The sequence below is a fragment of the Erithacus rubecula genome, assembly GCF_903797595.1.
Source record: "Erithacus rubecula genome assembly, chromosome: 3".
NCBI classification, from domain to species: Eukaryota; Metazoa; Chordata; class Aves; order Passeriformes; family Muscicapidae; genus Erithacus; species Erithacus rubecula.
Genome location: NC_136689.1, coordinates 63,354,627 through 63,382,554, shown reverse-complemented (window position 1 = coordinate 63,382,554; position 27,928 = coordinate 63,354,627). Strand labels below are relative to the sequence as shown.

The 27,928-nt window shown below is 40.1% G+C and overlaps 1 protein-coding gene across 1 annotated transcript; it reads left to right on the top strand.

The window, feature by feature from the left end:
* Positions 1–106: 106 nt before the first annotated feature.
* SYCP2L (synaptonemal complex protein 2 like) lies at positions 107–26,542 on the top strand. The gene is made up of 35 exons (XM_079300825.1): positions 107–168; positions 633–770; positions 857–976; positions 2,164–2,268; positions 3,199–3,223; positions 4,103–4,188; positions 4,323–4,411; positions 4,511–4,545; positions 5,235–5,377; positions 5,879–5,931; positions 6,276–6,321; positions 7,064–7,156; positions 7,241–7,301; positions 7,722–7,870; positions 8,691–8,748; positions 10,425–10,543; positions 10,933–11,002; positions 11,152–11,197; positions 11,839–11,884; positions 12,818–12,879; positions 14,331–14,379; positions 15,497–15,552; positions 16,143–16,197; positions 16,756–16,909; positions 17,569–17,618; positions 18,236–18,332; positions 18,760–18,851; positions 19,010–19,073; positions 20,589–20,720; positions 21,416–21,540; positions 22,030–22,124; positions 23,433–23,532; positions 23,613–23,671; positions 24,143–24,212; positions 25,375–26,542. Exons 1-35 carry the CDS (start codon positions 145–147, stop codon positions 25,432–25,434), a joined length of 2,826 nt encoding a protein of 941 aa, XP_079156951.1. The 5' UTR covers positions 107–144; the 3' UTR covers positions 25,435–26,542.
* The last annotated feature ends 1,386 nt before the right edge of the window (positions 26,543–27,928 follow it).

Here is a 27,928-nt window from a genome sequence, read left to right as displayed (position 1 = left end):
CTTGTTTTTTTTTGGTTTTTGTTTTTTTTTTTTTTTTTTTTTTGGAGGGGGAGACGGAAAAAGAAAGTTTTTCTTTCTGTATTTTTCTTTGCATTCTTAAAGGAAGAAAAAAGTGAAGAACGAAATAGAGATGTGAGTGGCAATATGTCAGACAGAGCAGAAAACTATGTAAGGATCTTTTAAATGCATCCTTATCTTTTATATTGTTATTTATATATATGTATTTATTGAAAGGTGCATTTCTTAAATGGATATGGCATAATCAAGAACACTTATTTATTTTATTTAATGTGGGAAGTGCAACAGTTCTCTGAATCTTTTCTTTAGTAAGTGGGACGAAATTATTGTAATAGTCCTGGGACCTACAAATTGGTTTTACTAAATTGCCTGTTTCCTTACTCAGTATCTTTCAAGATTACTCAGTTTCAAGGGTGCTGTCTCTTTGGGACGTTAAGATTGATGTTTCACTTCAGATGTAGTAGTAAAATGAAAGTAGAGAAACAAATTATGTAAAACAAATAGAAACGTGCAACTTTTAAAATAGCATTGCAAGTATTTTTTCATTAGTGCTGCTGTAGTTTCAATGTCTGCTTATTTTATTCACTAATTGTTTCCTTCCCCTTCCTCTACAGCTCGAATCACTGCTCATTGATGCCTTTAAAGGGAAGGGGTTTCAAAAAATACACGAACTGCTTCAAGAGAAGGAAGTAGAACCTCCCCAGAAATACAGTGAATCGCTTTTTAACCAGCTGGACAAAGCACTGAGGAAGGCAAGTACCATAAATAATCTCAACTATCCTCATACCCAGCTCAGGGGTAGCAGGCTAATGATGCACAGCATTCTGTGTTTCTGTAGGAGCTAGACAAGAATGAATTTGAGAATGTTTCACTGCTGCTGAAATGTATTCAGCTCTACCTTAAAAGTGATCTTGAAGAAGGGAAGAGCTTGTTTATTGAGCAAGGGCTGGTAACAAAGATAAGTATAATACTGTATACAAGTTACTAATGTGATTTAAGGTTGTTTGCATCACAAAAAGAACTCCAAGGAAGTGAAAACTAGAGGATGGCTTGTTGGCCACACAGAAACAAAATATTTTTTTAATATATTGTATGAGCTGAGCAGGAAAAAATGCTTGCTATCTTTTATTTCTTTTCATGTAGCAGCCAATTTGATGGCTCCACTTATTGCTTGTTTTAAAGGATTGGGTTGTTTGGCCTTTTTTTAAAGCTGATAGTGGAAGGAGAAGATTAATTTCTATGAGTCCCATTAGTGAAATGATATAGACTTTCTAAAGGCATTTTAAATGCTCCAGCAAAATACAGTTTTAGTATTAGAATTGATAAGTAATTTATGCTTTTATATTTTTAAAAACTGAGATTTTTTGTGAAGGTCCCTCTCTAGATATGTAGCAAACCAGGTGCATTTAATCTGCAACTGTGTTTTATCTTCTGGCACTATATTGATTTCAGCTGGTGATAGTTGTAGTAGCAGAAATGCAATTGTGCTGAAGATGAGTAACACCAGGATCTAACACAGCTACCAGGGAATTGCTAGCACATGTTCTCTGTTAGCAGAGTTGTACTGAGGAATCCTTGGTCCAAAGTGTTGTATTCCTGCCTTGTAGTTGTGCTTTTCAGGGATACAGTGCTCAAAATTCCTGTATGGAGATAAATTAATAAGTTTTTCCAGTCTGAGCTCTGTACTTCCAGTGGAGCATAGATTTCTAGTTCAATATTTGTGTGTGATATTATGCAATGTTTAAAATTGTGAAGTATTAACGTTTTTAGCTTGGAAAAAATTACAGCATTTTGCTGGGAATTGTTGTCCTCTAGAAATGTCTGTAGGAGTTTTGGTGCCACTAGAAGCAAATATTGTGTCTGAGCATCACGAGTACGTGCCTTGGGCAAGAAAGGAGAATAAAGGAGGGTTGGGGGTAAGGGGGAAATAGTACTTTTCATGTCATCCTAGCAAAATTTGAACTCCTTAAAGCCATGTAGCTTTTGACACAGTATGTGACTCAAAAATTTAAAGAGTAAAAACCACTTTAACATAGATCTCTTAAATTCTTTTTACTCTAAAGAGTAAAAAACTCTTTAGATATATATAGTTGACAGATTATTAACTCCTCTTCCCAGTTTTTAACTCATTCTTTTAACTTTTACCTGGTATCTTGGTTTGAAAGAGCAAGAGCATTTGTGACTGTCTTCGGCCCAAATGAGAAGAAATTTTTGATGTTACTGCTTGAAGACTTCTTTGATTCTGCATTGGTATGTTTGTACATTTAATGGGACAAAAGGGTTGCCTTTATGGGATAAGATAGCTATTGTTCACAGTTTCCTGTTAGAAAATAAGTAACTGCATGGACATGGTGCCCTAGGGCTGAGCCTGGGACAAAGCCTAGGTGGTGTGGTTGGGCAGTGTCCAGGAGTGGGATGTGACTGAGATTTGACACACTTAGGAGAAGCATTTTCTTATTTTCTAACTTGAAACATTTGTCTTTGTAGAAAAATTTGCAAGAAATTCTGATGCATTTTGTAAATAAAAGCTTGTGAGCTGAAGCTCTCCTTAAAACCCACAAGTGACTGACACTGAGCTGCACTTTATGTGCAAACATGTTTGCTGAGGTGGTCCTGGCAATTTGTTCCTACTCTGTTTAAAAAGGATGATTTAATTCTAAAGAATGACCTAACTTGCTTACAACTCTCATTTAGGTTTCAACTTTAAATGTTCATGGTTTTAAGGATGTTAGAGGCCTAGTGATGTAACATTTGTAATAGGAAGAATGCTTTTTAACTTCATTCCTCAAGCTGTTACTTCCAGTCTTGTTGCCTGTGTAATAAAAATAAGAGAACGATGTCATGATGTGGGTTTTCCAGGGAACCTGTGGGCATTATGCTCTTAAGTGCTGCTGAAATCCCTGGGGGAAGTGGGTGCTTGGCTACCTTTACCCCCCCTGCATATTGCCAGCCTGTATGATCAGGGTGACCATATGTGACATACTGGATCAGGTGGCTTTTTATGATGTGGGTACACTACTGCTTTATGTTATTCTGATGTGGGTGAGCTACTGTTTTATGTTATTTAGCATCTGAAAGTTGGGGGGTGAGGAGGGTGTGCATAAATATCTTGGTACTTTGTGTACTGCTGTTCTTGGGTGGTGGTGTGTTAATGAAGGCTTCTTTTACTCTTTCCATCAGGTGATTTGCAAATGCAGTAATGAAGGTCAGTAATTTTTTTCCTTCCATTCCTTAATATCCTGACTCTTGGGAGCATTATTCTTAATTCTGCTTGAACTGTCTCCTTTCTATTTGCTCTATAGCTTTGTACTTCCTCTCTGCAATATATTTTTTAAGTTGTCCAGCTGATTTCAATTAATTTTAATTAACATTTATATTGGAGCACAAAACCTTTTTCTTTCTCTTTGTTTTCTTGCTCTGTACATGCTGAAAATATTCTATCTCTGGTATCTTTTTTAAATGGTCAGCATCAAGAATTTCACTTGATCAGAGTAAGTGGCTTCTGAAAGGAGTTTAGTCTAGACAGTCTGTTCTTGCATATCTGTTTGTTCTGACACCAGATGTCATTCCCTTACTGAGGGCAGCTATCTCCACAGAATAATGTGGTAACTCCTTCAGCCTTCTGAACTCGACAGAAGGATGGCTGTCTCTCATTTCAGCAGCAAGGTTTTATTCTGTGGCTGCAGCTGGTTTTACATTAGGGCAGGAGGGAGAAGGTGCTTTCAGATAATACCTGTGTGACCAGACATCCAGGCTCACAGTCCATGTAAAAATGAGGTACTGCACTGTGGGTCCGGTAATGTGTGCTTATTTATCCTTGCACCTTCTTCTAGTGGGAGCAGAGTGGCACAAGCATCTTCTAGTTAATACCTTATTGGTTTGCTTTGTTGATTTTTGACAAAATTTTAGATGGAAATTATCAGTTTCCCTTTGTGTCTAGGATTAGCTAGTCTCAAAGTATTGTTCTAAAATGAACTTATAGCTGGGATGTTCTTATTCCTTCAACACAAACTGTAGTTGCTTCAGCTCTTTTTATATGGACAGTAGCCAATTTCTAGCTGTACCTTTTGATTTATTTTTCTAGGGAAGAAAGAGCTAGTGAATTTATTTTTGCCTGAACTAGGGCGCCTAGTGATAGAAATGAATCTTGGCTGCGCTCTGCATCTGGAGGTAAGATTCTTACTGCGAGGAGAAAATTGGATACATTTGCATGAAAGTTTCTGTAACTGCATGAAAGATGTGAAACAATATTATTGATTTATTTCCCTTTGTTTTCTGCCCCTTCTCTTGTCGGGGGGGAAAAGGCCTTGAGGACCCTCAACTCTATACTTGACAGTCTCCCACGGGAGGAGAGAAAGAAGTTCCCTCTCTCTGAGGAGATATGCTTGCTCACGTACGTGATTTCCCCTCCACTTTCTGTACCTGAATACTCTATTCTCTGCATTAGGAGCTAGTTGTTTCCATTTTAACTTGTGGCTTTATGCTGTTTCAGGAAAGACCTTGCAAAAACTATACTGGAAGTTGGTGGTAAGAAATTCTACAGCTTTATCTCATTTGCTTATTTATTATAGATGAATTATAATTTAAATTGCGTTTCCTTGTCAAGAGTTGATTTTTAGGGAGGAAAGTCAGATGTGCTTTAACAAAATAAAAATAAAAAAAGTTAAAGGCAGCAATGCATTAGCTTTTTCTGGTTAGTATTAGTAATGCATATTGACTAATCAGACAAGTTAAACTGATTTATGTAGAAAAGTAATTAGATCAGCTTTACGTATGTGTTTACAGAAAAAAATTAAATTTGTGTTGCTTTGCCATGATGTGGACAAAATTTAGTTAACAAGGTTAATGACCCCTTGAGCAAGATCTTTTTTGTTTTACCTTAATGATAACACTTTGCAGAGTATTACCATGGTATATGGAAGGTGACCTAATCCTACTGGGTTAGTGATGAGTCTCTGCTCTCATACCCTTTCCAAATCTCCAGCACATCTCCCTGTGTGTTGTGCTTTGCAATTCTCCTTACCTCAATCTCACTGAGCTGGGGCCTGAGGATGCTTGAGCCAACACTTGGCTGTTACCCTTCCCTGTTCTCCTAGGGGAAACTGGGGCTAGAGAATGGATGTGACTGGAATATAAAATTGCAGGAGCAGCAATGCTATAACCCTCTGTTACGTCGGGGGGATGATATTTATCCTGTGCTTGTGTTTACCTGGCAGATTATGACCTTCAGGTTGCCCTTTCAGAAGCACTTTGTAGGTTAATGATAAAAAAATGGAGGGATGACCTTGTTCACCAGTGGTTTGAAGATAGTTATCTTGCTGAAGCTTTCAAGGAGATCAAGGATCGAGAATTTGAGACGGTGAGGGTCCTTATTTTGAAAACAACATACTTGACAAGTCTGTATAGGGGCTGGTTTTGGTTGAGTTAAGCCAGGGTGTCCTTGCAAGAAGTTCCTACAAAACTGATTTTATAAATACACAAAGGTTTTTGTGGATGGCATGTTTTACTTCCCCCCCCCCCATTAATATGGTAAATATTAAATGATGCATTGTTAAAATAGCTCATACTTCTAAGTTATTTTACCTATAAAAATATAAATTATGCAGAAATAAGTTAATTTGCAGGGTTTATATTTGAATTCTTACTGGTCTTAAGTTTGGTCCAACCTTTTGTGGTAAATGTAGTGTTTCTTCCTAGTGGTCTTTGGGATCCCACTGACCAGTTTAAGGCTTTTTGCTGCACAGTAGAGGTTACAAAGCAAATAATTCTTCTACACCATAGAATAACTATTTGCAAAGGAAAAGTAGCCTGAATTTTTTTTTTTTTTTTTTTTTTTAATAATGTGTGATTTTTCTTGAAGGACTGCAGAAAATTTCTTAACCTACTAAATGAAAGGCTTGGAGATAAAAGAAGGTAAGGTGGGAACCAACAGAATAACTTGGTGCCATCATTACTGCAGAGGGAAATAAATAGGATTGTAAAATGGGTTGGCTTATATTAAAAAAAAAGTTTACATCACATGTGAAGAATGAAATTGTTTTTTAGGAAGGAAATTGTATGCATTTTTATGGTGATTCTTTTGAAAGTCAAATCAATAAAGATAATGCATCACTACTAAAATACTGTAATCTCTAGTTTATGCAAGCTTAATTTACTTTTAGAAAACTGTAAGATTGGTTAATAATCTTATTAAAATGAAATAATTGAAATCAGATTCTAATGTTGAATGTATCATATGAAGTCTACTTCTCTTCTAGAGTCTTCTCATTTCCTTGCATATCTGCTTTTGCTGACATGAATGAGGTAATAGCCCTTAAAGCTCTCACCTTCCCTACAGTGTTATGGCTGCTGAAATGTTGCTTTTTGTGGTAAATGTTTGGGGTTTTACTCCCTGTGCCTCTTTGTCATGGATGAGCTCGATTTCTTGGAGCGTGGAGTGTAACCTTCTGTTCCAGCTGGGAAGTTTGCTTGTTTGTCACTTAGCTCCCAGCTCACTGCTGCTGACTTTGCTGTTGTATCAGTCAAGTGATAGAGGCAATGCTTCTCTTCATGGTGATGACAGAAGAGAGTTCTAAAAAGAAACAGGACAGGGCAACAGGGAGTCCTCTGGCAGAGGACTGGCAGTTTCCAGACTGCCAGAAAAGAGGATTAGCCTGATGCCCCTGGAGAAGAGTTGCAGATCCTGCAGTTTGCTTCTCTGCTCTCCAGCTGAATGAACTGTTCACCATTCTTGATGGTCATTTTGAATCAAACCCAAGTAGATGGCAGCTGGTTGCACTGCTTCTGATGATTTCAAATGCTCAGAAACAGAGCTTCCCCAGCTCCTTTCCTGGCACAAACATGTGAGCATTTCCTCTCCCTTGGCTGAAGTGGAGGCAGGTCTGACATGGGTGTGGTTGGGTGAGCAGTGGGCTGCACCCCACAGGGTGATCTTGTTTCTGTAGTGTGTACAGACCTTTATATAGGGTAACACGTTCCAGTTTTGTCTCATTAAAGAAAATTGTGGGGCTTTTTGGGGAACAAGAGTGCCACTCTTCTTCCCCAGGTGAAGAAGCCATCGGATGAGAAACTGGAGGCGTTTTGGATTGACTTCAATACTGGCAGCCAGAGTGTGACTTTCTATGTGGATTGTGATGAGGTAACAGCAAATCCCAGGTGGCCTTGGGTAGCCTAAGCCAGTGGGCACTCAGCTCTTCTGACACAATGACTTTGGTTTTCAAAGGCAGCTCTTTGGGACTCTGTGAGGCTGTCAAAAGAAAATGTCAGCAGTTACAGTGTGAAGGGTAAGATTTTTCCAACAATATTATCCTGTTTGGCTGGGGATCTGTGAGACACGTGGAGTAAACCTAAAATCCCACCCTCACCAAGGTTTTCCTGTCTCTTGTCCTTCCTCCCTGCCTTGTCCTTTGGTCATTCTGAACTAGCTTTGCTTGTTGGGCTGTGTGTGAGCCCATTCTGCACAATGACCTCCCCTCCCTACCCAAGCAGGACAGCTTGAGGTGTCAGCTTTGGGTGTCCTGGGGAGCAGCATCACCAAGACTCACCAGGAAAGAAATGAGCAAAGAGAGTAACTGGAATTGCAAGGGCAAGATGTAAAAGACTGTTCTAAAAATCCCACTTACTCAGACATTTTTGGGTTAAGAGAAGAATGTCTTGATCCAAAACAAATGTAATTGATTGTTTTTGTTTCTTTTTTTACACAGAGAAGGATAGACAAAAAATAGTTAAAATTTTGATGATGGTACCTGCTGTTCTTAGCAAAACAGAAGTAACAAAAGTCAAACTGATTTTCAGTGCTGAGTTTGAAATATTAAGTGTACTTAGAAAAGTCCTGGGAGATGAAAAACTGATGGTAAGCTCCAATATACGGGTTTTTTCTTAACTATATTTTGCACTGGACAAAACCATTCAGGTTTGTGGGATTTGTTCTGTGGTTTCTTTGTTTTCTCTGTGCCTCTTTACTATATATTTTTCTTCCCACTGTGGATTTATGACAGTCAATATAGATTTTCTAAGCTTTGACCCGGAAGAGAAATTAAGTGTTTTAGAAAAGAAGTTTCAAGGTACTCAAATTTATGGTTTAAAAGCTGGAAGGTTAAAATGATTTAATTAATTACTTGTGTTACAATTTTTCCTGGGTTTCTGAAGTAGAGAATAAAGCCTATGGCATTTAATTGTGTAACTTTAAGTATGGACATGCTCTTATATATGGCTCCAAGTGTTACATTGCACAGGATGAGCAAATTGTTACACAAAAATCTGGAGGTGTGCTGAAAAATGTAAGTCTTTGACTTTGTAGACAGGAGTTGAAGACAAAGAATAGAGTATTTCTAAAACCTGAATGTTTTGTATTAGTTGATGTAAAAATATAAATCATGTGTGATTTATTTTTCCTCTCCAATGTTACTATAGTTAACTTTTGATTTGTAATTAATCCACAGTCTGTAGTGTTTTGCAGAAAAGCTTACATGAGAATAAATAACCATAATATAGTGGCTGTTGTTTGCCCTTAAAGGAGCCAAGACCTTTCAAAATTATCAACTCAATTAGTATCCTCTGATTTGTTGCTGGGAATTAGCAGCTGTTAGTTTTGTTATTAATCAGCTGGCTTTGCTAGATAAGGACTACTCTTTTTAAGACCACTTTCACATGAGATTAATTAATACCAACAGATAGTTGAGTCTGAAGATGAGACTGTTCACACTGGGAAGGAAGCCATGCAGAATGAAGGTGATTTTTTTTTTTTTAAAAAAACCGTTATTTTGTTAAATTTAAATATCTGTTTTAAAATTGTCATTTTCAGTTGTAGTCCACAGTTTACACTTCACTTAAAAAAAACAAAGAAAGAAAATAAGCAATGCCCGGGCTCACTTTTCTCCTGTTCTTGCTCCTCTGCAGGAGGTGACCTACTGCTGTAAATACCTTGTGCTGAAGGGCTCTGTGTGTGCTCCAGCTACAAAAGTATCTGTCTGCCTTAATGCAGGACAGGCTCTTAGCTGCACCTGGAAGAGCCTTTATTTCCTTATTCTCACCACCCTACAGCCAATGCTTTCTGTTTTAGAATTGGGCACATTAAGTTTTCCATCATAACATGGTGGTGCTTCCTGTGCTGCCAGTGAGCATCTGCAAGGCATCTCCTTCCAGGATCATTTGGCAGAGTTTTATTATGTTCTAAATTCGGTGGTTGTTGAGGTAATTTGGAACCTGAAGTATCGATAGATGTCATTTCTATGTCTGACACAAAGGAAGGTCTAAGCCCAGCACTTGCCAAGAAAAAGAGAGTGACTCCTTTCTTTCCTTTTCTTGCACTGCAATTCTTCTGCAAGTCCCCATAAACAGTAGGTCACAGCCTTAAGGCAAGTCTGCTTACAGCAAAAAAACAAGGGGTGTGCATGATCAAAATTAGTCTTGAGCTGAGGAAGCGTTTTCTGATTGACTTTGTATCAAATTTTTTGGAAGGCGTTTTGGTTGTTTTGTTTTGGTTTTTTTTTTTTTCCCCTTTGTGGTGATCTTTAAACTTTAAAGGCTGATATTTGTCCTTGCTGCAAAACTGGCTGTATTTCAGGTTTTAGAGTGATGACTTTTTGTGTGGATCCTTTTTCAGTCTAACTTGCTTGACAGTTATTTCCACATCTTCTAAGGCTGTGAAATCACAGCTCTTCCTACTGCTACCACCCACTGTCTTGAAAACAAATTATATTTGAAGAGCTCTGAGGATAGTTAAAATTCCTTCTGTGACAATGTTAAAAAGAGATTTTTACTTTTCTCTAAGTTTCTGCACATTTCAGATTTCTCCAGGTGAATGCTTAAGAGCCACTTTCTAGCTCTAAATATCTGGGGCAGTAACTTCTTCAGTAGTGCTTCCCATTTTCCTCCAGTTACAGCCCAAAACCAGCTAGAATGGAAGTCCTCCAGCTCCTGAAGATGCAGATGAGCTAGGAGTTCCTTTGTCAGTGCCTACCTTGGAGCACACAGAGGTGCTGCTTGAAGCAATCAAGGGGTACAAAGGGCAGAAGGCAGTTAATCTGCAGGGAAACAAAATTTGCAGTGCCTGAGAGAGATTCAGTGGAGAGAAACAAATGGTGGAAGATCCCACTGCTTTAGTCAGACAAAAGCTTGCTCAATGCTTTGCAGAGCTTAGGAGTCAACATAGCAATACAAGTAGTGAGATGATAAACTTGCATGTATTCATTCAGTATTAATGAGTTTATATGCTGTTTACTTAGCATTGCAGTTCTTCACTGGGTGCTTTGAGGATACTTTGGTTTTTTCTGTTAAATGTGAGCTTGAGATGTGCCTGGAAGGTTGTACTGCTGCAATTTGTGTGTGCATGTGTGGGAAGGGAAAGAAGGGGTAGTGTGTTCAATTATTGGGATGACATTCTGACCCTGGTTGCTTTTCTGCAGAAACACCTGTGCCCTCTAATGCACAGAGGAAGAAAGATCCTTCAAACTCTGAAAATATGGAGATTCAAAAAGACAAGTTAACCTCTCAGCACAGGCAGCAGTTAACAGGCACTGTAGCAGTAAGTTTTTTGGTGTATGATGACTGTGCCCCTTTCCCTTCCTCCAGTCTGCTTTTTTTTACAGGTATGATTAAAACCTTCTTTGAAAGAAAACTGCTTGTATCTATTCAGATCAAGTATAGTCTCCAGAGCTGCAATTTTGGCAAAATTGCTTTAAATAATAATAATAATAAAAAAATTACTTTCTCTTATAAGAGGACAGTGGGATGCTCTTAGTGAGAAACCCATTGTGTCACTTACAACTTAAAAGGTTTTTGTGTGCAGACAATGAGGAACCTGCCATGCAGCTCTTGCCACAGGCTGCCACTAAAAAAAATCTGTTCCTAAAAGCCCCCACTTTTCTATGGATCATATGCATGTTTTGTTCATGGTTTCGTGTCTCCAAGCAGAATATGGTCAACCCTGGTGTTGCCATGGTTACAGTGAGCCAGCAGACTGACCTGGAGGATGCTAACCAAGGTCAGGCATGGCTACCTTAAATCTAACCCAGTTAGATGTCACCCAGGTGACATGCTGAAGGCTCTGCTTTTGTGGGTCTTACAGCAAAAGTAGATAAAGTTTCACAGTAGCTCCAGAGGGTAAAACTATAGTTTCCTTGCCTTCTTCAGAAAAAAATGCCAGAACTCCATCTCCAGCAGTGAAAGCTAAGCCCAGGTGAGTGTCTTGCAGACAGAAAGTTGCAAAGTGACTTTTTTGTGTTTTTTTTTTTTTTTGTGTGTGTGCGTTTGGTTTATTTTTTTTTTTTTCTCTTGGGGTTTTAATGCATGCAATTTTGAGGTTGTTCCATCAATTATTAAATAGAAAATTTTTTGCCACCTGGACATCAAGGCTGTTTGCCTGGAGTTACAGTACTTTGGAGTTGCTGAACAGTGATGTTTGGTTACTAGATTGGTAGCTGCCTTCGTATGACTTTTTTCTCATCATGGATTTAGTCTAAATGCAAGGTGAGCTTACTGGGCAGATTTACAGAGAGTTAAACTTCATCTGTGAAACCTGAGCTTGCCAAATGTGAGGCTGTTCATAATGGGCACCATGACTTTGTGGAAGATGGTGTGAGCTTGAATTCCCCTTGGCTCGAGTTCACCTTTTTTCCCAGACCATTGCAAGACAGAATTTCTTGCAGTTAAGGAGCTGGATTTCTGTAGAGCTATTGATTACTTTTCTTCTCTATGTGTAAAAACAGTTGCTTTGGTGCTAATTTGTGCAAGTTTTGTTGTTTCTTTTCCCCCTCTTAGTACTTCACAAACTTTTGGTCTTTAGATGAGCAGCTCCCTCACGTGTCCTCTTGTCCCCAGTGAGAAGCCCCCAGAAGAAGAACCTATGGATGAGTCTCTGTCAAAGGTACATGTGCCTTGGGGGTCCCCCTGAGTGAAGAGATACAGGGTTGGGAAGAGACATTCTGGTGGAGAAGACAGCTGGGATGGGTTGACCCACTCATGCCATTGGGTGGTGTCCTGAGCCCACAGAGTGTCAGACCTGATGTTTTGTGCCACTTAGCACCAGGAGTGAGCTGCAGAGGCAGCAGCTGCCTCATTCTAGAGGGGCCCAGCCAAATGATTCAAGCTCCTTGGAGTTTATTCACCATATATACAGCCCTAAAGCAATGTATTGTGCTTGTATCCAGGAGTACAGTGGTGTGTGGGACATGCTTGCATGTCACAAGACTTGCACACCTATCTCAAGAGGGAATGTTTGCTTCCTGAATGGATGCAAGGCTTGAAATTCTACAGATGTTTATTCAGTTTTGTATCTGGGCTCTAATGGCTCTCCCATGTAGCAACTTGCAACCTGGTAAATTACTGAGTTAGTGAAAGTAATCTGTAGTTGCACTTGGAAAGTTCCATCGGTGTGTCCATGTAATAAAAAAAAAAAATAAGTCAGTGCACTATGTGGGAGAAGTTAAATTCCCAAAGCAATATTTTTGAGCTTGGGTGCTTAGCTAAGAAATCGCATTTTAGACTATTCTTGGGTTTGTGTTTCCAAGTGCTAGTTTAAGATATTTTTTTAAAAATATTTTTTACTGCCTGTAGCATGTGACCACAGTGAATTCTAAGCTTTTAAACTACTTTCTCACAGCCCCCCAATTTCAGCTCTGTACATCCCATACTTTGTGGTAGGAAAGTACTGCAGCCAACAATTGCACCTGGAAAGTTGCTGTGGAGAGAGGAAGGAAGCTTCCTGGCACACCTTTTCTCTGCTTTTGGCAGGCTCTAGAATCAGAACATGACTTTGGTATTGTTGTTTTAGATCCTGCAACACTCTTCTTTTCCAAAGGATGTTACCAGTGAAAAGAGAAACAGGAAAACAAGTTCGGCCAGGAAGAGGGCTGGAGGCAGGTATGACACACAAGCCCTGTGTCCACACTGGAACTGGTGTACCATGTCACTTAAGACCTTTTCTAGCACTCAGGGAGGAAGGGGGTCCTCATGGGAGATGGCCTGACTGTGCCTAGAACAGGCAGTAAAACAAGTTTGAGGCCATGAAGGGTCATAACTTGTCTCTGTAGGACTCTTTGGGTCCCCAAAATGACAAAGATCTCAGAGACTAACCCTAGTCTGCCAAAAATGCCCTCTACCCCTGTGATACCATATCATGGCATGTTGGCTTTTTCCTTTCCCAACCATAATCCTCCAGTGAGTTAAATTCTGAATGCCAGCTTCTTTCAAGAACAAGTAAGTTTTCTCCAATATTGTCCCAGTTCCTTGGCATCCTGTATCCTAGGGTTTCAGGATGGGCCTGATTTGTCCCCTTCCCTCACACCCACACATCTGTCTGTTGCATTCAAAGCTGGGGGCACTGCAGGAACAAGCACTTGAGTGTTTGGGGGCCGTATGAAGCCTGTGGCACTGGGAGTCTGCCTTGTTGAGCCTTCCTCCTGTGCTCTGCCAAGTGTTGTGTTCAAGTTAATGCCTGCTGCTGAGCAGGTGGGCAAATGAGCTGTGTGAGGATCTCTGCTTCCATGGGGGTCCTGCTTCAGCCTACTCTCTCGTAGACGAATTTTTTTACTAACTGTAGGTAAGAATAAGAAAACTTGATGCAGGGCTTCATGAAGTTTTTGGTTTTGTGTGGTTTAAGACTATTAGATGTAGCAAATACCAGTTTTGGAACAGGAGAAGCAGTGTAGAAGTCGAGGTGAAGAACTTCTTAGCTTGGTCATTCTGCTCCCTCTAGTGTTCTGTCTGGAAATGAGTTTGCTTCCTTCGGGAAGCTCTGAGGATCTCAGTTCTTTAGTCTTCCCGTTGCTTTACTAGTAAAAAGATGTACTGTGTGTTGAGCAATTGTTGTAGGATTTTTTGGAAATAGTTATGATTTAGGGAAAGCTGTAAAGGTACAGTTCAGTTTAAATGTTGGAAGACATGAAAACAAGATCTAGATATATACAGATATTAGAGAACAAATATTAAATACTAGAATTTTCAAAAGGCTATTAAATAGAATTTTTAAAATACTTCTGATATTGTATTTCCACTTATTGCTTCTTCCTACCTACTATTATGGGTGATGCAAGAACAAAATATCCTCTACATAAAATAGGTTATGTTCTGAATATTTCTTAAAAGAGTTACTATTAAAAGGGTGAGAATCAAGACAGACAGCAATAAGACTAAGTAGAAAAGGAGCAAGTATTTTTTAGAAGCTTAGAAAACAGTATTTTTAGGCATATAAGGTATCTGAGGAGAGGGGGCTCAGAATGAACCCATGTTATCACCCCCCCTATCCTTAATGAAATTCTATAGGGTGATTCTTCACTATTGTGTGTCATTGCCATATTTATGTTGTCTTGCAGAAAGAAGCTCTATGACTTTGAAAACTCAGATTCCCCAAGTCATGAAAAGGTAAAGTTGAGACAGAAGCTCAGCACTTAATGGAGTATTATTATTGAAGCAAGGGATATAATTTGCTGCAGAAATGCTGTAAGGATGGACACATTGTTATAGCAAGACAGACAACTGGGAATCTGAGATTTGGTTTTTTTATGGTTTTCTCTGTATAGTGGAAATGGAATTTTTTTTTTTTTTTGAGTGATAATGCTAAAAACTATGAGAATTTTGTGGTGGGTAATGCATCATAACACCAACAGGCATTTGAGCTGTTGCTTCAGTGAGGCCAAAGGATGTGATTGACGGCCAACTTCTGTGTTTTACTGAATATCCAAAGCAGATTGCTGAGCATTTGCTTTGTCCTCCAAGGCTAAGCAGAAGAGACTAAAATCCACTTCAATCCGTGCTTTGTAAGCTGGGAATTCCTGGTTAAAAACTCAGTCCTCACAAAACTTTTGTTGGAAATTCTGCTTGACTTATATTTGCAGACTCTTGGGGGGGGGAGGCGGGGAAAAAAAAAAAAAAAAGGTTGCCCAATGTGGGCTTTCCCAGGAAGCTGTGAACTTGTGTGAACTTGTTCCTGATGGCTTCCATCAAGGTGGCTGTGCTGGACAAACCTCAAACCTTTTGGCTTTCAGCCTCTTCCCTGGTGTGAGGGCAGTCAGTGGCACCTGCTAATTGTGAGGCAATGGTGCTGAATGGAACACCCCAAATTCCTCTATACTATAAATTGGACGTGGTCCAATCCTTGCTACTGCCACTGGGTGTCAGCATAAATCCCTGCTCCATGGCACCCTGCTCCAGCAGCTTGTTCCAGGGCTGTCCAGGGGCCCTGCACTCTGCCTACAGTGCTGCTGCCAGTGATTGAGTCAAATGACATGACTTGTGGTGTTGGTGCTTAAAATGAACATGATTCATACACCAAGGAAAAGAGAAAGGAATTCTGCTTAAGACTCAAATGTTTGTCCATTATAATTTATGACACTGTTTCAATCAAAAAATCCCATTCCATTAAAAGGTGGAACTTTTGAGCAGGACTTATAATCTGTTTCCCTTCTGAATTCTGATATATCTTCAATATGTAGAGTATTTTATGGGGCAACTGGACTCTAAGACACCTCTCTGCTTTCAGGTTGCTGAAGCCAAACACAAAATTCTTGCCCAGAAAATTTCTTCACGAAGTCAGAGGTACAAGATTATACAATCAGTGTTTGAGCCTTTTGCTGTGTGAATAAGAATTCATAGCTTTTAAGTTATGATGCAAGAGGCTGTGTGACTTCTCTAATACAGAAGTTTCTTGCTTAGCTACCACACTCTGTGGATGTTATTGACACTAATATTTAAATTAATACCAGAGAATATAAAGGTTACTGGAGAGAATAGTGACTCCTGTTAACTTTGACAATAGTAAGATTTTTAACTCTTAAAAATCATCCTTTTCTGATCACATGGCAAAATGACTGATGTAATTTTTGAAAAATGCTTAAACTCCCTGCCTTGCTTTGGCTGCCTTCCAGTCATAACAAACTTCCAGGGACTTGCCACCTCTGTGTATGCAGATGACTTTATTTTAAAAACTGCTGATTTTTATTTTTAAAAATCTAGGTATCCCTGAATTGCTACTTTAGAAATCTAGGCAAAGAAAAATTTGGGCTGTTTTATGCTCTTGAACAGTTTGGTTCTTCCTGCCACTTCTATTTGTCCATGACTATTCTGCAGTGCTGTGGTGTCATTGCTATGTTTGCTGTTTTAACTTGGGTCTTTGTGTTACTTGGCAGGACTTATGAAACACGAAGCAAGAGCAAGGAATTAAACAGTCTTGAGAGAAGGCAGGTAGGTTGTCTATGCTTTTGCATCCCTAGAGCCTTCAATTATTTCCTATTTGAATGTTGTCTATTTCTACCTGTACAAATCTGGTGGACCCACAAAAAAAAGCTGAAGTTTAAGGCCTACCCAGAGCAGAGGTGGAGGAATGTGATTCTGGTAGTCTCTAAATGCTCTGTCTGTCATTTTGAAAGGAGTGCTCAGGATGCACCATCACTGTCAGACCAGCTAGTGAATTCTCTGTTACCTGTTTCCTCTGATGTGCTGCTGGATGCAGCTCAGACATGCTGAGGCTTTTCTCCCTGCAAGAGTACTCTTATTTTAGGCGCAGGAGAGAGGGAAAGACAAGGAGGGAGGATATTGTAACAAACCCATGCTGGCAAAATACAAGAATCTACCTCTTGGTGTTTTTTTACAGCTGTTTCAACAGCTGGCTGAGACTGTTTTGGAAGATTTCACAGCTTTACACGTTAAACTGTGGGGAGGAAGAAATGGGATAACTTGGTAGCAGCTGAAATGGAATAGCTGAGGGGCTTCTGAGTGAACAGCACTTAATTGTATCTTTAGTCTAGTTACAGGAAACATCTTTTCTCTGAAAGCAACAATGAAAATACAAGCCCTGCTGAGAGTGACAAAAGCTGGATCCTTGACTCTCAGATACAGTTGGTGCCAAAATCTGACTATACCCGAAAAAGACACACGGTGAAAAGTAAATTAAAAGGTAAACTTAGTCCCCTACTGACACTTAGCTGTGCATGATGTCCTCTGCTGCAGAAAAGCAAATGCTTGTGATGGTTTGGGAAAGGAGAGTTTGACCAAATCCTGCCTCTCCTGAGTGGGAGAACTGACCAAGAGCAGACCTCCCCTACAGCCACGCTCCAGGGCTGTCTGCTGCTGTCATCACCAAATGGAAACCAAATTGCCCTGAATAAGATGAAATATTTCTCTCTCACTCATGGAGAAATTATGCTTGCTCAGGAGATATTAGGTTCTCAACAGATTAGAAAGCAAAAGAAAGTTGAGCTTCAAATTATTCTTTATACTGGATTTCCAGGGTAGTTGTTCTCACTTCAGTGTCAGCCCACGTCTTGCCCAGGACTTGAGGACTGTCAGACAAGATGCTGAGCCTTTTTTTAAATTTTTTTAAATTTTTATTTTTGGCTGCCCTGGATGCAGTGAGTTGTGTATGTTTGCATTGTTGAATCTCTTTTTATTAGAGAGAGGTGTTTTTTTGAAACTTAATGGAAGTGTTGTGAAGTTCTATCCTGCAAATACCTAGAAAACCAAAATTGAAAAGGTTTGCATTGTGACTAACTCAGTTGACTGGTTAAAGTACACACTTTACATTGCCAGTACCCAGGGTAGCTTTTCTTCTTGCAGTGCTTCCAGTATCTTCTGCAAGTAGTGGCAGTGACTCCGAGTCAAAGAAGGTAAGAATGTGTTATCCTTTAGTGCCTCAGATTGAAAAAGCATTTTATACCAATAATGTGTACTAATGAGTGAGAATTAAATGAACTGATGTTATTTTAATTCTCAAATGTTCTGATGGAGAGAGATGTCTGCTAAGTGCTGTTGAGACTCTACTGGTCTAATAGAGGAAGTCTTAGGAATACATGGTAAACACTATAGAAATGAGTGTTACATGCTGCATATCAAATATATACGTGTGTGTATATATTTGTGCATACCTATTTGAAATACAGAAAGTCTGGGAAAAAAATCTCCAGAACTAGTAGTGCTTTTATTTTCCCCTGGAAAACTTCTCTTTCTTGACTACAATGCTTCTATTCTGCTTATTAAAAACATCATCAAATGTACGTATCCAATGCCTAAAGGGAGAATTCTTGCATGCATTGAGCTTCAGGGCATAGGTCTCCTTTGGTGCTAGATAGAGCCATCAATATATTAGGTATTATTTAAATTTATATCTACGCTTAGTGTATTTAAAAAACAAACCAGTCATCCAAAACTCTCCCTCCAAAACAACACCCCAACCCCTACTACTGTAGTAATGTTTAAATAATGCTTAGACTTTGTTTTGTTTTAGGAGGGAGAATCAAGGCAAAGAGCTCAAAAGGAGATGCCAAGGAAAAAAAGCACATTTAGCTCCAAGAGAGATGATTTACCCACTGTAGATCTTGCTGGTATTTTTATTTTAATCTTCAGTACATTACAAGTTTTGATATGTGTGGGTCTGTACTTTTTGGATGAATTTTCTTGGTAGTGGATTTTTCCTTTTGATTTTGCAATTTTTCATTCACATTTTTTTTCCATAAATATTTGCCTTGTGATATTTCTTTCTGTAATGGCTCTGAGGGGTAGATACTGTCTGTGAACATATTCTCTTGTACAAGGAGAAGTTAAGCTGGTGCTAATGAGAGGTGAAGGAATGCATTTAACTGACAGCCACCAAGAAAGCAGCCTTTGGACTAGTCTGAGGCACCACCTCTTCCCTATGTGATGAGAGGGTAGAGGGCTTGGGTTTTATTTTCTGTGTCATTAAATTGAGATTTCTGGTCAATGCAGGATTCAAACTCTATTGCCTGTGCCATTTGTTAATCTCTCTCACAGATGAAACACTCTCAGAGGACATTAGAGGGAGTCCAGTGCTACTTGAAGTGTCTTCCAGGAGCCCTTCCAGCGACGTGGAGAAACCCACACAGGTGCAGAATGCAGTGCTTAGCTCCTTCCAGCCTTCTGTCTGGCTGCCTCTACCCGAAGCCAGTGTATCATGTCCCTTTGCTTCCTGTAACTAGACAAGTCCCTGGCAGCTTGTCTGCAGGGTGGGCACCTTCTTGTTTTGTTTTCTTTCTGTCTTTAGATGTTTCATGGTACACCAGGCAACTTAGCGAGAGAGGAAGAAAGTGCCAAGCGGAAGGACTCAGGTTTGTTGCTCTTGATAACAAAGTTATATAATAAAAGTTGGTTAAAAGCAGAAAGAGGTGGTGCCAAAGCTGTGATTTTTCTTTCAAAGACAAATTAACACTGAGTTTTTTGAGATTACTTTTTTTTCTGAATCTTGTTTCTTTGTTTTGTATATCATGACAGATTGTGGTAAAATGCTTTCATATACATTCCAGAATTCACTGCTAACTCTTAAAACCTGTCCTTGATTACAGAGGAACTTGTAGTGTAGATGGGAATTTACAAGCTAATGACCCAAGAGATACACAAAATATTATTTTTAATGTTTCAAAAGTGGACTGCATCTTCAGTTTAAACAAAACAAGCATCCCTTCAAGTTGTTGGTTTTCTTTATGCCTAAGAACATAGATGTAAACAATTGCTATAAGCATTTGTTAAATGGGAACTTGGACAATGCTTATTACTACTGTAGCTTTTTTAATAGGTAAGTGGCACTTCAGGATCCTTTTTTTTAAATGAAACTGAACTTTCATAAACTAACTCAAAAGGGCAGCACAGTCTTTGTGCTTGGAAACCACTGAACTTCAAGCAAGTCAAGCAGCAATGGCGTTGTTTTCATTGTAATAATTCTCACTGCTGATGTAGTTCTAAGAGTCTGAGTTACTGTTGTGTCTGTGAAGCGAGTCACTGATGTTTTGGTCTGGAAAAGAATCCTTTTCCTCATGAGCTGGCTTTGTTTGTGTACCCAGTATATCTTTTACCTATCTAGCATTTTCTAAATGCACCTTCACTCCAATAACACTTCATTTTTGTCACTGTTTGATGTACAGCCTTACAATTGGAGAGGGGTTGTTGCCATGCAAAGGCCCAAGCAGAGTTATGCTCAAAAATTTCAGGTGTGGTCTCTGACTCCATTTGAACTCCCTCTGTGAACGCAAAATCTATTCCAGGGTGCTTCTCTTGGTCTGACTGTCCCCTCTGTTCTGGACCTCACCACCTTGCATTCTGCCCCATGGAGACTCCAGGGAGATGATTTGTCAAACAGACAACTTGCTGAGTTCAGAAAAAGTGCACAGTGAGACAAAAGGATGGAGGTCTACTTTATTTGGTTTTTAACAAACTTGCCTTAAAGTAGAGGCTGCAGCTTTGATTTGAATTGTTTGGATTGATTCTATTTTCTTCTCAAAATTTTCTTCATAAGCAGTTTGAGAACTTGGGTTGGAAACGGGAACAGGCAGAAACTGGACACCAGGGGTTTTTTATGGTGGGAATAGAAGGCCAAGAAAGGAAATTATCCTTAAGATGGAGACATGGAAGCTTTCCAAATACCTCTATAACACTAGGCAGACTAGTTCCCTGCTTTTGCAAGGGAAGATGCTTGCAGGCAGAGTCTTATCCTGTCCTATGTGATGCCAGACCATAAAATAAACCTGCCTCTTCTTCTGTAGCATTGGTAATTCCAGTGATGGTTTCTCCTTGAGCAGGCACTGCAAAATAACAAATTTCTTCTGAAATATTTTCTGTTCTCTTTCTAGATATATTGAGTAGCACCGTCATAAAAAAGCCTAAGTTTTCTAGTTTGGAGAAAATTCAATTGCCTTCTGAGATTAACCATGCACCGAAGAACATTTCTGATTCAGTAGAAGAGAAAGTAGAGATCCAGAAAGGTAAAATCTGGTTGATAACTAAGGTGAAGTGCTTAAGTGCTCTCAGCTTTTCTTTTCTTGTGGTACAAATCATAGTCACATGGAAGCTTGAAGAGATGTATTTGTAGAGAGGCCAACTTTTCCAAATTCCAAAAGTCAAAATTAGCAGGCGGTATTGCAGCACTGCCAATGACAGTGGATACAGAAGTGTGAATAAGGAAATTTAGGTTCTAGTTAGTCAGCTGCTCCATGACATCCACACTTTCTAGTCTATCTGAAGAGTGATTTTTCCAGAGTTATTAAAAAACCATCCAGCACAGGAACTAGAAAAAAAGCCACACAAGTAATGAACAAAGTAACTGCAAAATACTGCTTGCTCCGAGCACGAGAGGACCAGGCTTTCCCTGCAATGCATAAGTGGAAGACAGAAAATGGTGGTGGCCTGACAATTTTTTGCCTTTTTTCTGTGCATTTGCCTTAGTATCTGTAAGTAGCTCTTCGTTGCTCTGCTGTGCCTGTCCTTCCCTGCTGATTTCTCTGGGGATTTTTGAGCCAGTTTCCCTCCTGCTAGTGAGCTCTAGAAGAAGCAGCCCCAAATTCCAGCTCTGTAAACAGAAGTTGTTGCTGACATGGATGTCAATCCCTTCAGCAGCAGGAAGGTTTATATTCCAGAATTCTTCCAGCATGATGCTAACTGGGCGTATGCTTCCTCCTAGGTCAGGAAATGGATGCTAGCACAGATGATGTGTTCTTTTCCAAGATGCTTCATGAAGATCTGAGTGATTCAGGAGTGATTTTTGCCTTTGAAGGCTTTATTGGCCAACTGAAGAAATTGTTCTGGGTAATGTGACTTCTTTCAACACGTGTGGCAATTGATCATGTTATGTGAAATTACCTCTTTATCTCAGGGAGAGTTGGTGCAAATATCCTGTCTTTAGTTTGTATTCAAGAGTAGGGCTTTGGCAGCAGTGTCTCTTAGTCTGGAGCTCTTAGAAGTATTCTACAGAACTTGTATATTCCGAGAAGTGTTACAGGGAAGGCAAAAAGGAAATTTTAATCAGGTTTTTCCTAACACAACACTGCCCTGAAAGTCTCATGGGTTGCATCAAGGCTTGTTGATGTAACTACTGTGACTGAATTAAATCAGATCATACCTGCAGCACCAATGTGTGTCATCTTACTGCAGATTAAATTTGATTTAAGATGGTTTCTTCTAAGATGAATAGCAACCTGCAGAGGAATTTGTTTTCCAGGGGAAGGTTTTGCAAGCTAGACTCATAGGTTTTGGCTTGGGCCATTGCCTATCCCTAACTCTGCATTCCATGGCTAGTCCCGGTACAAAAGGATTGAGAGCAACACACAGGATGCCCTGAGATCTTCAGAGAAGAAATTGTCTGCCCTGCTGAACCAGATACACAAGTGCAGGTAAGTGGTCTGGTGCTGGCTGAAAACAGCTTCAGTTTTGTGTCAATTTTGGTTAATAGGGAAGGCCAACCTGACAGTTTGTTATTGCACTTATGGTTTGTATGGTAAAATAGCTTATATGTGTCCTTCTAAATTTTTTTTCTTTTCAAGAGTTTCAGAAGTATAACTCCTGTGATTAATCCTAATTTTCCTGTAGGATGAGAGGATGGGTTAATTCATGCAAAACAATCTTGAGTTACAAGCAGTTGATGGAGCAATCCTTGGACTGTCTTCTGGTTGTCATCAACTTAGTATCTTCTATTTCTAAGTCTTTTAAGAAAGAAGCCAGGCTGTGACTTTCTTAATGAAGTGGAGAAGAAAAGGGATCTCTCAGATCCTGAATTTCTTAGATAAGAGCAAGATAAAAAAATCAATTCAAATATTTATGAACTTGGTATAAGCGAGATACTTACTTACATCTTATACTGTCCTTGTAAGTTTATCAGTCCTCTGTATCTATTACACATTGACTTCTTAGGATTTGGACCAAATGTAGTATGAGGTAGTAGTCTTTAAAGTGAAAAATCCTTGGTATCAATGGGACCTCTATGAGCAGAATTTGCTGTCATTAAGGTGCACAGAGAAGTTTGAGTTCCAAAAGGAAAAAAAAAAAAAAGTGATGTTTTGTGGTGGAAGATATGGGTAGATGGCAGTGAGAGGCTTCAGTGCTTGGTTGCCAAATAAGTAACTTGGGTCTAACTAGGGTCACAGGATAGTGGATGCAGGGCCATGCCAAATTTTCCCTACCTCAGTGGCAGCTGGGAATGGTGGCAAAGTCAATAAGGATGTTGCAACCACAACATTTCTTAAGGTTTAGAAATTTCTGCCATCCTGTGGCAACACTGTTTATTAAATCCATGGCAGGAAAGTCCATAGAGACTGTGTCAACATGGAGTAATAGAATGGTTTGGGTTGGAAGGGACCTTAAAGAGGTCTTCAGCACAGGAAGGAAATCTCTGCTGAGCTCCCTGCAGGCAGGGAGTGCATGCAGTGCAAGTATTGTGCTAGAAATTCATTTGTATTCTCTGTCCCAGTCCCCTGTTACTGGCTGCTATTTGGGACAGGCTATTGAGCCATATTTATCTGCAGTGTGACTATGATGCAGCTATTCACATGCTCCAAGACATATCCATGAACAAATCTGCCCCATGTAGCTCAGCAGTGTCACTTTCTTCTGCCTCAAGGTAGGTTTAGTGCTGAAGGGGTTGTTGTCCACCATGTGTGACTGCACACTGAAGTGGCAAAATTGCTTCTGCTCTCCATCACTAGGCTGAATAAATTTGAGACCTTCCAGAAGATTGTTGTTGAAGAGCTTGCCAACCTTGAGAAGGAAACTCAAATTTTGGCAGCCATGGAAAAGGATGCACTGGTGTGTACAGCTTCTTGTGTGCCAGCCCAAAAGGGTGCTCCTTCCCAGGTAACAGGGGTTTTCTTTGGGGATCTTCCTAGGATTTCTGGAATGTGCAGCTGCTCAAACTGAATACTTTCTGCAACGAGCAAAAGCAAAGGTATGTTTCTGCCAGCTGTCCTGCATGCTCACAAATCCTCTGATGGTCACAGAGGGCACTGGTTAGGCTGGTTTGGTACTCTTGCTGATGGATGGGAAAAGATTCTTAACCTAGTAGGGCATCTTCACTTGGTGTCCACTGATTGAGCTTTTGCAGCCTTGTGAGGGTTTTCAATTGGAATTCGAATGTAATGAGGGAACTCTGGGAAGTTGTGCAAGAATGGAACCTTGTTCAGGAGAGCTGTACTGGGATCTGGAAAAATGTGCAATGCACCCTCTCAACATGACTGTGTCCAGGGGTCAGAGGAGGTAGAAAGAGGTGATCATTTCCTGTGTAAAAGACACAGTTGGCATAAATGCTGATGAGCAAAATCCTGCCATTCTTGGGTTTATTTTTGGTGTCAAATATATCTGCTCAAGCTTCACCTGTAACTGCTTCATAAAGAACCAGTTAAAATCACTTTTCTTTCAGAGTGGAATCTGTTGACTCAGCCCTGGGTGAAACAGCCAAGAGTTTTGCTGATGCTGCCCAGAACACAATGGTATGTGTGATACAAAGGCAGGTTCCTATGGATTGGGGGACTGAGCTCTGCCCAGACTACTGGTGTTGGAAGTGAGAAAATGAAACTGAAGTCCTGGAAGGGCAAGACTTTGGCTGATTTGTGGGGCTGGTTCTTTGTGGGACTTCTGGTCCTGATGCATTGGAAGCATTGAGAAAGAAGTCTTTGAGGCAAAGAGGTCAAACAGTACTTGCCATGGGGAGAAGATAAAGACAAGGGCCATCAGGTGGTGATGTTTCTCCTGTGTTCACAGTCTGGGGCAGTTTCTGTGTAGTTTGTGACCCTCAATGCATTTGCCCTTGGAGTTGTGCATCATGACAACCTGTGGCTAAGGGCTCTGCAGTCTAACAACACCTTGCATGCTTTTTCTCATCTGCTGCTTTAGGTCTGGTACCTTCTAGCATTGATGTATTCAAGTGTGATTTTTAAAAAGTAGTATCTTTTATTCAACTTACATCCTGGTTAAATGTTCTGTTGAACTTAAGTTCTCCAGAGTCTAATCACTATTATATGCCCTGTTTTTAATTTGTAAATTAGGACAAATACTTTGCTAACTGTCATGCAATGCTTAGTTTCCATCTGGCTCACCCCATCACATGGATGTGTATTTTTTGCAACTGCTGCTGTTCCAGGTCTGTGTGCAGATATGATGGCTTTGAGAGTTGAGCATTTCTGCAATAGGGCTGATGGATTACTGCTATGTGTGGGATGTCTGCTTTTCACAGGGTTGAGAAAGCTTCCAGTGTTGAATGAACAAATATGTGGGTCACCACAGTAGAGTGGGCCTGGGATATTAGAAAAGATACTGAAAAACAATGGCTTGTATATTTTAGAAGTTAAAGTTGGAACCCTGAGCCTTTGCAAAGGGAAATGTTTCCATTATGAGCATTATGAGTTGCTGAGGGACACAGGTGCTCCTGAACAAGGACACTTGAAGAGCAGCAGGGCTGAGAAAGGAGCACTTGTGTCATGGCAGCTGCTCATCTTGCAGCACTTGTTCCAGGTTTGGTGCTTGAGAATTAAGAGCAGAGTCTAAAAATACTTCCAGGAGCTTTGCACTTTCTTATCTTGAGCAGTTTCAATATTTGTATAAGTTTTTTGTGATGTTTCTCTTACCTTTTTTTTTTTTTGTTCTTCCCTGCAGTATGAGCACCCAGTGAAGAAGGCAGAAGAAAACAATGTCTTGATTGTTCCTTCTGACTAGAAAACCCCTGAATTCATTATTGCTCATGACATTTGAGCACTTTGCGTGCAGCATAGAGAAGATGGTTCTGTGATGGATGTTAGTCTATTTTAAATGAAAAGAAAAAAGAGGAGGAAAAAGCATTATGTTGAACTGGGGTTTTTTTTGCCTAAAAAGAATATCTAGTGCTAAGTGGTCCAGTTGTGACCCCTGTGTGGATAACAAGTTTCTCTGAAAAATCACAAGATTAGGTCCATTATATATAAAAGAAATTTAAAAAATGATCTTAAGATAATGATATAGCCATCAAATAAATTGAAATATTGCCTTACTTTGTTCTGCTGACACCTTTTATCAAGTGTAAAAGCACTCAACAATTGATTCAAAGTAAAAAGTCGTTTGCATAGGGTAACAATCTCACTCTTTCCTTCAAATTGATGTACTGAGAGTGTCTGGAAAAGCACTCCAGAGTCCTGTATACCCCTAACTTGGGATGTGTTAGGAATAGCCTCTCCTGTGTGCACATAAGTGTGGGAGCTGCTGGCTTGACACCATTTCCACTCAATTCTGGCTTGCAGAGCTGCAAAGAGAGATCTGTTGGGAGATGCCTGATGGCAAGCTGGAGACTGTGGAGGGCAAGAAATTTGGAGAACTGAACAGCAAATGGCATGTGAAGCAGGAGAAATTATTTTTGCAGCTAGTGACTTTTGCCTCCAAGGAGAGTTCAGAATACAGTGAACAATGCTAGGGTTAGACAAAACAGCATCACAGGTGTCTGGAAAGTAAGCAGCAGATAACCCATGCTATTTAATATTGTCCTCTGCTGTGACAGATCTTGACAGAATTCCCCAGATTATAGTTGCTGTTCACAAGAGAGTGTGTTCTTGCAAAACCAGCATTAGTGCTAATGCACCTTAATGAATTAGTGAGAACAGGGCAGGTTTCCAGGCTTTGGGTTTCTATTTCCTAAACTTATAAATCCAACCTCAGATTGCTGTATGGGTTAAAGTTGAGGGAACCCTCCCCCACACAAAATGTATCTTCATAGCAAAAGCCCAAACTCTGACAGGGTTTGTTTCATAACTGAAATAGGGCTGATGCTGTTCCTGCCTGAGAAGGTCACACAGGGTAGCACCAGCACAGAGAACAGCAAGAAGCTGCAGTTGCCATTGCTTTATCTTAAGTAGTCCTGACTAGGGTTGGCATGAGCTGAAGTTTGTTCATGCACATCAAGGCACACTTGGTGCTTTCTTCCTGGAGTGGTTTAAAAGAAAATATCTATTCAACCCTGCCCTTTCCAAAGGTCAGATCTACTGGTCTACCCCCTCCAATTCCTAACGTGAAGGTCTGAAATGCTGATTTAAAATCCACTGGCTTGTGCTGGTTTTTGAGGGTGGCCCTAGTGACCTGGCTACACTGCATCCTCCTGATACTCTTCAGTGTCCTTACAGCTGCTGTTTTATTCTAGGCTCTCAAAGCACTCAGCTGAAGCAGCTGTGACTTTTGGGAGATGTAGCTGTAACCTCTGTGAGCACCTGTGCTTGGGTCTGGTAAAACTAATTTTGCATCTGTGCAGCAGAGATTTCAGCATGCTCTGCTCCCACTGGTGTGATGGTATGCTTGGATTATCCCAGCAGTGCCATTAACCAAAACAGGCTTGAAGATATCAGCCTGAACAACCTGATCCTGCCCTGTCCTGTTGCCTGGATGTGCCAGATCCTACATTTGGGGCTTTCACTACCTGAGTAGTAACCTGAGCTTCTGGCTGTAGGAGTATCATAAGGCTTGAACTGCCCAGTTGCTTCCTATGATCCAGAATGTAAAGGGATGCCTTGTTCTGTGTTCTCCCACTCCTGAATTCCAAGGTGACCCTTCCAGTAACTCCCACATAAACGCCTATATTCTGTGATTTTATTCCCCACTAGCTGGCCAAACATGATGATTGAACCTTGGCTGCCAAGGTGCTTGATGTGAAGCAGACATAAGGAATTGAGATGAGCTGCCCGCGCTGCGGCTGCTCCTGTGCGCTGGATCTGCAAAGCCACAGGAACAGCGCTGGGAATTCGCACCCTCGGGGCGCGTCATCTCCGTTGGCATGGGTGTTGGCCTATTTAGGCTCTCTCATCTGCATCTCCAAGCAGTTTGCTGCCCAAAGGGAAGGTCTGAAATAGGATGAGATCGGTGTTTAAGGTGCTGTTTTTTGGTTTTTTTGTTTTTGGGTTTTTTTTTTTTTTGGGTAGCTGAGGTTTTTGATGGATTAATTTATCTTTTAAGTTCAAGATGCTAAACGTTTAAGCTTTGTCAGCACTATGAAATAGATGTGTAGAAACACTTGTTTTGCTGCATTTCTTCACCCTTCATGTGTGTTGGCAGAAGACTCTTTTGGTGTCTCCTGTAACTGTAAAAAGTTAGGAATGCTTTTCTTCCAAGTATCTTTGCTAGATAATTTACAGAGTGTATCAATCTTATTTTTGAATCTCATATTGTTGCATCTCTGCATAACCTATAACTATAA

Bases quoted from the DNA above. Each gene is read 5' to 3' on its own strand.
- SYCP2L (XM_079300825.1), top strand. From the start codon at position 145: ATGTCAGACAGAGCAGAAAACTAT. The intron at 11,003-11,151 runs GTCAGGCATGGC...TGCCTTCTTCAG, and splicing joins CCTGGAGGATGCTAACCAAG to AAAAAAATGCCAGAACTCCA. The intron at 11,198-11,838 runs GTGAGTGTCTTG...TCTTGTCCCCAG, and splicing joins GCAGTGAAAGCTAAGCCCAG to TGAGAAGCCCCCAGAAGAAG.